Source organism: Gadus chalcogrammus, chromosome 16 (genome assembly GCF_026213295.1).
Source record: "Gadus chalcogrammus isolate NIFS_2021 chromosome 16, NIFS_Gcha_1.0, whole genome shotgun sequence".
NCBI lineage: Eukaryota > Metazoa > Chordata > Actinopteri > Gadiformes > Gadidae > Gadus > Gadus chalcogrammus.
The window spans coordinates 3,392,872-3,402,012 of record NC_079427.1 but is presented as its reverse complement, the minus strand read 5'-3'; the positions used below and the strand labels follow the sequence as shown (position 1 = coordinate 3,402,012).

Sequence of the window (9,141 nt, the reverse complement as noted above, 5' to 3'; positions counted from 1 at the left end):
GGGTGGTACGAGTGTGGCTGTGGTGTAAAGGGGCCACTGGCCCTCTTTTTTCTTGGCTGATGATAGGCCTCTGATCTTTGTAAGCCCCAAACAAAAAATCACATTCTCTTGGGCCTTCGCCGATCTGGGGGCCTATCATGGACCAGTATAAAATATAAATAAAAAAATAATATTTTTATTTTTTTTACTGCAGCTAATGATAGGCCCCCCGATCGGCGTAGGCCCTGGGGCTTCAGCCCAGGCAAGCCCGTGCAATAAGGCGGCTTTGCAGACATCCATACAGTTATCAGTAAGCAACATGGCCTGTCAAGACATAGAGGAGGACCTGGGAACGTATAATCTGGAAATGTATGAAGCAGCTTGTTTTGACACGTAGAGCCCTGTGTCAAAACAAAAACAAAAACTGGTGTTGTCAGTATAGTCGCTCCGGGGTGTGAGGGGAAGGTGGTTGACAACTGTCAGCCCTGACGTGTGTGTGGTGCTTCTGGTTTCTCAGATCGCACTGAGGGGGCGTGCGGGCCACCAGTCAGACTCTCGGGAACGCTTGGGAAGGCTGACAGCGTCTTCTAGCTGAGATCACAGATGTTTTGGGCTGTGTTTCAGTTTACATTCATCAGTGGGTCAACGCTTTTAGCCAAAGGCTCTTAGATGGGAGGCATAGAAAAAATCTAAGCACACAATTTAAATAGGAGCAACTCCAAAAAAGGCTATAGATCTGCAAGATCTTCTAAAAACAGAAGATTGCAGAGTAGCTCATGGATCAGAAAGACAAGAATAGTAATTATTTCAGCATTCAAGACAAAAACAGCAAAGTCAGTTCTATACTCTTTGAGGAGGTGGGTCTTCAGAGGTTCTTCGAAGACAGGAAGGTATTCGGCAGCTGTCTTTCAAGGTAGCTGTAACACGTATACGACGTGTATGTCTACCTGCTGTATGTATCCATGGAGTGAACAGCATCAGAAATGTGTTTCTGTGTTTCTGTTTGAACAGGAGTGTGAAAGCCAGCGAATGACCATGACTTCCCAAACCGGATACTCCAGTAACATGATGTGTGAGTATCAGATGTTGTAAAAAAAAAAAAAAGTCATAAAAATGAACAACTATACACAGTGCATAATTTTTGGTTATAATGTCAAATACAATGTCTTTAATCAAAATTTTCGTTTTTTTTATTTTCCACATAGACCGATATAGATTCATTAAATTCACACAACTAAGAACAGATAGAACATAGAATCAATTATGAGGAAATTATGAAAAACGTGGGCTGTTGTTATCCTGCCGCTCTCTGATTGGTTGTTGTTTCCCTTCAGTCCAGTCCATCAGCAACGACCTGAACGCCTCGCTGGCGACGGCTGACGAGCTGTCCCGAGAGTTCAACTCCATGATGCATGAGGCCACCCCCACTCCTCCGCAGCCTGGCTACCAGGTACCCACACACACACACACACACACACACACACACACACACACACACACACACACACACACACACACACACACACACACACACACACACACACACACACACACACACACACACACCGTGGCAAACATTCAGCACATGCAGAACAGACATACGGTAGTACTTTAAATTCTTCAGCAATCAGACACATATTCAGAATTCCAGTTGAGCAGTAGACACACCCTGGCCTAAATCATCCACATAAGAGAAGATTGCTTTGACCTTTGTCTCTCTTTATAATGTGTGGCTTGTGTCTGCATAATTGTGAGTGTGTATGTGCACGCAAGCATGCCCACTCTCTAGTAAACGCTAGGGAAGGCCGACAAGCTATTCTAGTGGAGGCAACAGTGGTTTTGGGATTTGTTGCAAGAATGCATCGGGTTAATGGGTCAGTGTGTGTGTGTGTGCGCGTGTGAGACGGTGGGTAGAAGCCTGCATAAATGTGTGTGTGCTCCGGCGCTGCTCAACGGCCGTGTGTCCTTCCTGCAGACCTCCTCCCTCCTCAACCCCGCCGCCGCCACCGCCTACTCCTCCTCCACCTCCTCGATACCCAGAGACAGGCCCATGTCCGTCGCTCCGTCCATGACCGCCGCCGCCGCCTCGAGCACCGCCTCCCGCTCGGACTCCAGCTCCAGCGTCCCCTCCTCCGCCTACTCCAGCTCCTACACCGGCTCGTCCTCCACACCCAGGATCTCCTGCCCCCAGGCGTCCAGCCATGTGTCCTCCGTCGGCGTCCGGAGCTTCTCCTCCTCCTCCTCCTCCTCCTCCCTCCCCCCCCCCCCGCCCGCACGACGCTCTCATCGCCACCAGCAGCAGGAAGCTCCCCCCCTCCCCCCTCACCTCCCCTCAGCCGTCCTTTGACCCCAACACCCCGCTCAAACGCTACCCCGCCACCTTCACCTACGCCCAGCAGCAGCAGCAGCAGCAGCAGCAGCAGCAGCAGGTCAGCCCCAACCAGTCGCCCCGGTCCGGGCGCCGCAACCGTAGCCCCCGCAGCCCCCGCAAGTCCCCCAGATACATGGAAAGCAGCCCCGCCCCCAGCCCCACCGGCGCCGCCGGCTTTGACCAATGGCAGCACGGCACCGCTCAGCCGATGCACCCTTCCGGTGGTCTGCGGGTGCCGCACGACACGGGCTCGATGGGTCGGAGGTCGCCCGGCGGCGACAGGAGCTCCTCCCCGCGCCCGTTTGGCGGCGGCGGCGGCCCCTTCCTCGCTAGCACGCTGCCGCGCAACTTTGGAGGCGTGAAGCACAATGGTGAGTGGGGGAGAGGGGGGAGGGGGGGGAGGGTGTGGAGCAAAGCAGTCAGGCGTCGCTGGCTGGTAGCAGGGGCTAGGGGGCTGAGGTTCTGGGGTTCTAGGGGCGATGACATCCTTGGGCAAGACGGCCCTGGCCCCTCTGGGCTCCAGGACGTTGCTTTGGTTGCAGCCGTCTCCTTAATGGTGAAATCATAGCTGACCAATATTTCCACAATAGCTTCAAATTGATTTTTAGAATCCTAGGCCTTTTTCAGGAGTATGTTCATGACTACGCAACGGACCAATCAACAATTTCACCTGTGTGATTGATCACCTTTTAACTATTTACCTGTTGCCTACTGACTTTCAGCAGGCTTCGTTTTAAATCCAGATGTACAATTAGTTGTGTGACCTGGCAGCAGAAAGCAGTGCTATCACAACAATGGCAATCAGAGTTCTATTTAGCTGGTGTGTAATTCATTATCATAATGACATGACATCCTCAACATAATGTCATGTTTACAATGCGAATAGCAATCAAAAGATTAAATTTCAAAAATTAACGTGACATGGCTTAGCGATCTCTTTCTATTGTCACTCTTTCTCTTCCCCTCCCTCTGTACACCCTCTCTAACTCTCTCTCTCTCTCTCTCTCTCTCTCTCTCTCTCTCTCTCTCTCTCTCTCTCTCTCTCTCTCTCTCTCTCTCTCTCTCTCTCTCTCTCTCTCTCTCTCAGAGGAGGGTTTGCAGCAGCAGCAGACTACTGGCAGGTGGAACGAGACAGATCTGGATGCCTTCTCTTCTAATAAGAAACATCACCACACCTACGACAGTGAGCTCACACAGCTCTCCCTCTTGGACTCTCCCTTTTCAATCTCCCACCCTCACTCCTCACACTCTCAATATTAGCTGTTACTCTTTCTCACTATTTCACTCTTTCACTCTGTCAGTCTGTAACTCTGTGACTCTCGCTCTCGCTCTATCACTCACACATCACTCGCTACATTATATTGTAACATAGAAACCAATCAAACTTTTACTTTGCCAAAGGAATACAAAAATTAGTCTCTCACACTCACGCCTAGCCCTCTGTCACGTCAACACTTTCCCTCCTACTTACACACTGTCCTCTTGCAAATGAATCCCTCTCACTCTCCCTCGCACTCAGAACTTCATCAATGTGGTGAACTAAAAATGTTCCCTCACACTGACTGGTCCCCTGACTTCACTGGCCTTACATCAACATTGAGAAACTTGGTTAAAGTTACGACGATAAGGCTGCAAGGATTACAGAAACTTCTAACGCCGTGCCCCAGCAGGAGTTAACTACCTCACTGATCCCAGACAGTCCAGACCAACAAACAGCCCTTTGTCCTGCTTTCTAACATGAATCACCGCTGATGAACAACAACGGGGGTAAACCTGGGAACGCATCCAGCCAGCTCATTGTGTCCCTCTCTCCCAGCTCGACAATCTCAAACCTTGATCTGTACTTCTGGGTCAAGGAGCCGCCCGGGGCTATGGGGGGGGGCTCTCCACGTTACCATGGCGACGCCGGGGAGCTCTTTGTAAAACGCGCAACCCGTGGCCCTTAGAGAAGAGGTTATATGCGGTCAGCGACCCACGTATGAGCTCGGAGGAGCGGTTTCGCTGTGGTCAACAACCCCCGGTCAACAACCCCCCCCCCCACAGAGAAGCTCAGAGCACGTGTTGTGTTCTCTTCCAGCGTCGGAGTGGATGAGGCCGGTGGTGCCCGGCAGCGGCTGGAGGGAGTCCAACCTAGACGGGCCCACGCCGGCCCCCGCCCAAAAGAAGGTTTCTCAATAACTATTTACTGTTTACTGAGCCGTTCTGTTCAAAGCACTTTAGAGATAGAAAGACAAGTGATTCAGAAGCATCGTTTTCGCTTTGTGAGGATTGTCAAAAGAAACAATTCTATATCTGATAGACTTCATGTGCTCCACTTCCTGTTTTGACGCGCCGCACTCCTGTTCCCCTTCCTTTCAAGGACTCTCTGTCGGGCTTCAACTACGGGCAGGGCTCGCTCCCGCGCAACACGCGCATCGCAGTCCCCCCCGATCCGCTGCCCCCCCCGCACTACCTGGCCCAACCAATCGTAAGCCGCATCTCGATCCCCCCGGCCAACGCCAGGCCGCGCCAGCGCAAGCCCATCCCGCTGTCGGTCATCATGCGCCTGCAGAACCCCAACTGGGCTGGGGAACCCATGGCCCATCCTCACGGGCTGGGGATGGCTGGAGACTTCCCGATGGCCCCGCCCTCAGTCCGAGAGATCCCGCCCCCTTCTTCCTTGCAGCCCGCATTCTACGCCGAAGGTGGGAGTCGAAAAAACAGTTGAAGATGTTAATTGATAAAAGATATGAGCAATATGAGCACTAGCAATATTAGATATAAATGCAGACTGTGGACTTAAACATCAGCATAGTAAACATCACCAACTGCAACATCTACACTGTGTCAAATGCTCCTTGCAGCATAGCTAAACATCATTCACTCACAGTGATTATCTATTAACTGTCCCTGAAGGTTAGTTAAGTTGTTATTTGCTTGCCGTTTAGTTAAACATCCTTCATTACCTTTGTGTACCTCCGTGTATCTCTGCAGTGTAGTTCACCATCGTTAGCTTACGTCGTATGTCTACGAAATGTCTTTGCAGTGCTGAACTCTGGTGACGTGGACGCAGAGCTAGAGAAGCTCGACCTGGTCCACTACATGCCCCCCATCCCAGAGACCTCACGCGGGTCGCCCCAGAGTGGTGCCGGCGAGGGGGGTGGGTCGCCCACAAAGGGTGCTGGCGAGGCGGGCCCCCCAGCCCTGGCCCCCAGGCCCCTCAGCCCCACGCGGCTGCAGCCCGTGGTGGCCCCGCAGGCGCACGCGGTCCACGACATGGAGGAGGTGTTCCGCATCCGCGCCGAGATCCCCCGGGCGCTCAAGAGGCGGAGCTCCGTCGACCAGTCCCTGCCGCAGAAGAAGGCGTCCCAGTACCAGCCCAACCAGTACAAGCATCTCATCAACAAGCTGTTCCGCCGCACGGGGCGGCAGCAGCGCCCCGGGGGGGAGAAGGGCAGCGACTCCTCCGACGGGGAGGAGACGCCTTCCTCCCCTCCGGAGTCCCCCGTGGTCACACCCTCCCCCGCCTCCCCGGACTACCCCGTAAGAAACGCCTCCCTCCCTCCCTCCCTCCCTCCCTCCCTCCCTCCTCTCTCTCTACTGAAGCATGTGTGTACACGCCGTTGTGGTGCCAGCGACATCGTTTATACATTTATAGACGTATCGTTGATATGCCGGGCAGGCACGCGTGTTTAAACAGCGACAGTAAACACCTGCATGAATGACAGAGAAGAACGTGGACATGCTATAGTTACATTACAGTCTAGTTGTCTCCCGAGTACCTCTGTGTGTATCTTCCTCTTCCTCTGGCCCCCCGGCAGTTCTTCAGGTGCGTTTGTGTCAAGACGAGTTAGGCCCAATCCCATTTCTACCCCTTACCCCTCCCCCTTGTTTTGAAGGGGTAAGGGGAAGGGGTAGGGGTAAGGGGTAAGGGGTAGAAATGGGATTGGTCCTAAGGCCAAAACCCATTTCTACCCCTTCCCCCTTCCCCTTACCCCTTCAAAACAAGGGGGAGGGGGAGGGGGAAGGAGGAAGGGGTAGAAATGGGATTGGACCTTATTCTTTGTCCCTGCAGAGCTATCACTCCATCCTGCGGCGCAGCAAGAAGCAGAACAGGGCAGTGGGGCGGCGGGCGCACCTCAACCCCCTGGTGCTGCTGCTGGACGGGGCCCTGGTCGGGGAGCTGGAGACCGTCCAGAAGGCCGTTCAGGAGGTGTGTGTGTGTGCGAGGACGGATCGACATGACCACGGGCCCTGGACACAAACCAGCCATGGACCCCTACGTGTGTGTGTGTGTGTGCATGCGTGTGTGTGTATGTGTGTGTGTGTGTGCGCGTGCGTTTCGAGAACACATGGCTGACTTATACATTAGACACACACTTTATCTAAGGCTGAGAACTTTCCTGAAACTGTTTTATAACTTCTCGGCTACTTCGCTCCATCCTTTCTACTTAATGAATCTATCTGACTCCCCTGTCAGTCGCTTTGGAGGAAAGCCTCTGATAATAGAGCAGAAAGTCCTAGACGCCTAGCTGACCAATGAGCATCCGTTCATCCATAGCCAAGGCTCTTGCTAAGGGGAAGACGTAAGGGGTAGAAATGGGATTGGGCCTTTGTTCATGAGGAGACATTGAAGACCTTCTCCCCTCTAGATGAGTGATCCCAGCCAGCCCAACGACGAGGGCATCACGGCGCTCCACAACGCCATCTGTGGAGGCCACTACAACGTTGTGGACTTCCTGGTTCGGATCGGAGCCAACGTCAGCGCCCCCGACAGCCACGGCTGGTACACAAACCCTCCTCTCTCTTCTCCCACTGTCATGTCGATACCGCTGGTGTAGCAGCAACACTGTCACTGTTAGCAACAACAGAATCAGCCCTCCAATGATGCTGTCGCTATGGCAACAGCCCCGTCCCCACAGCACCGTTGGTGTCGTGATGGCAACAGACCCCTTTACACAGCGCCAACGCTGGCGCTATAGCAACAGCCCCGTCCCCACAGCACCGTTAGTGTCGTGATGGCAACAGACCCCTTTACGCAGCACCAATGCTGTCGCTATAGCAACAGCCCCATCCCCATAGCATATATACTGTCGCTATAGCAACAGCCCCGTCCCCACAGCACCGTTAGTGTCGTGATGGCAACAGACCCCTTTACACAGCACCAATGCTGTCCCTATAGCAACAGCCCCGTCCCCATAGCGTACATACTGTCGCTATAGCAACAGCCCCGTCCCCACAGCACTGTAGTGTCGTAATGGTAACAGTCCCCTTTACACAGCACCAATGCTGTCCCTATAGCAACAGCCCCGTCCCCATAGTGTATATACTGTCGCTATAGCAACAGCCCCGTCCCCATAGTGTATATACTGTCGCTATAGCAACAGCCCCGTCCCCACAGCACCGTTAGTGTCGTGATGGCAACAGACCCCTTTACACAGCACTAATGCTGTCCCTATAGCAACAGCCCCGTCCCCATAGTGTATATACTGTCGCTATAGCAACTGTCCCGTCCCCATAGCGTATATACTGTCGCTATAGCAACAGCTCCGTCCCCATAGCGTATATACTGTTGCTATAGCAGCCGGCTGTGACCCCAGACGTTTGTCCCCCAGGACCCCGCTGCACTGCTCGGCCTCCTGCAACGACCGGCCGCTGTGTGAGTTCCTGGTCCGTAACGGGGCCGCCGTCATGGCAACCACCGAGAGTGACGGGGCCACCGCCGCGCAGAAGTGTGACCCCTACGCCCTCGGGTTCGAGGAGTGTGAGAGCTTCCTCCGAGGTGAGGAGTAGGAGGAGGACGCACACACACTTGCATGCTCACACGCACACCGAACGCACACATATGTTCTCAAAGGTACGAACACACACACACACACACGCACAAAAACAGATGTGCGCTCACAGACACACACACAAACACACACACAGAAATGCTTGGCTTGATGCTTGGTTTAAGTAACAAAGCAAAGACAAATCCTCAACGCACACAATTCCACTTGCCCCCCCCCCCCCCCCCCCCCCCCTCCAGGTGTGGAGGAGGCGATGGGAGCCGACAACAGCGGCGTGCTGTACGCCCTGTGGAGCTACCAGGGGCAGGCCGCTGACGAGCTGGGCTTCAATGAGGGGGACATGGTGACCATCCTGCAGAAGGCCCAGGGGGTGGACTGGTGGTGGGCCTCGCTCTGCGGCCGCGAGGGCTTTGTGCCCAACAACTACTTTGGGGTATGAGGGTATTTTATTATTACTTTAATTATTAATTATTCTTTATTAATTAAGTCCTATTTGAAGCCAGCCGAGTGCTGTGAGCTTTGCTCCGTTCCAACAACATGGTCCTAGTTGATGCTAGCTTACGTGTGCTTTGAGCTAGAGAAGAAAACAATTACATGGTCAGGTTCTCTGCCGTGTCTCCCTTTTGTTAATTAAAAACAAAGGTTTTAATTAACAAAAGGTTTTAGGTCTGAGATTCAAAGTGGAAATAAACATAGCTGTGCTCCCGTAATTCATACAGGAATATTTTGCCTGTCTGTCGTCTGTTCCTGCAGCTCTTCCCAAAGGTCCGTCCTAAGTCTCTGTGTTGATGCGTCTCTCTGGGCTCACGGATCAGAGGACGACGTTGTCTCATCTGGTGTTCTACACCATGTCCCTCCACCAGGGGGAGCCAGGGAGTTAGGCCTGGCCTTTACGAGTGGCCAGGCGGACAGGTAGACACGTGGACAAGGGGAGGGACTTCAACTGGTTTGCAACTGCTGCAATTGTGAGGAGCACAAGAAGAGGTGTGCGTAGGGCGTTTCGTTGAAAGCCAGTGGGGG

The 9,141-nt window shown here is 53.4% G+C and overlaps 1 protein-coding gene across 1 annotated transcript in view; it reads left to right on the top strand.

The window, feature by feature from the left end:
• ppp1r13l (protein phosphatase 1, regulatory subunit 13 like) overlaps nt 1-8,965 on the top strand; it is a 15,961-nt gene extending 6,996 nt beyond the window's left edge. Inside the window, exons 2-14 of the mRNA XM_056612443.1 lie at nt 991-1,051; nt 1,314-1,429; nt 1,955-2,284; nt 2,316-2,721; nt 3,438-3,533; nt 4,428-4,516; nt 4,710-5,034; nt 5,376-5,872; nt 6,405-6,542; nt 6,982-7,115; nt 7,945-8,111; nt 8,361-8,554; nt 8,875-8,965. Coding sequence (XP_056468418.1) covers nt 1,009-1,051; nt 1,314-1,429; nt 1,955-2,284; nt 2,316-2,721; nt 3,438-3,533; nt 4,428-4,516; nt 4,710-5,034; nt 5,376-5,872; nt 6,405-6,542; nt 6,982-7,115; nt 7,945-8,111; nt 8,361-8,554; nt 8,875-8,910 — 2,571 coding nt within the window. The 5' untranslated portion in view covers nt 991-1,008 and the 3' untranslated portion in view covers nt 8,911-8,965. The remainder of the gene's footprint in view (nt 1-990; nt 1,052-1,313; nt 1,430-1,954; nt 2,285-2,315; nt 2,722-3,437; nt 3,534-4,427; nt 4,517-4,709; nt 5,035-5,375; nt 5,873-6,404; nt 6,543-6,981; nt 7,116-7,944; nt 8,112-8,360; nt 8,555-8,874) is intronic.
• Nucleotides 8,966-9,141: the final 176 nt, after the last annotated feature.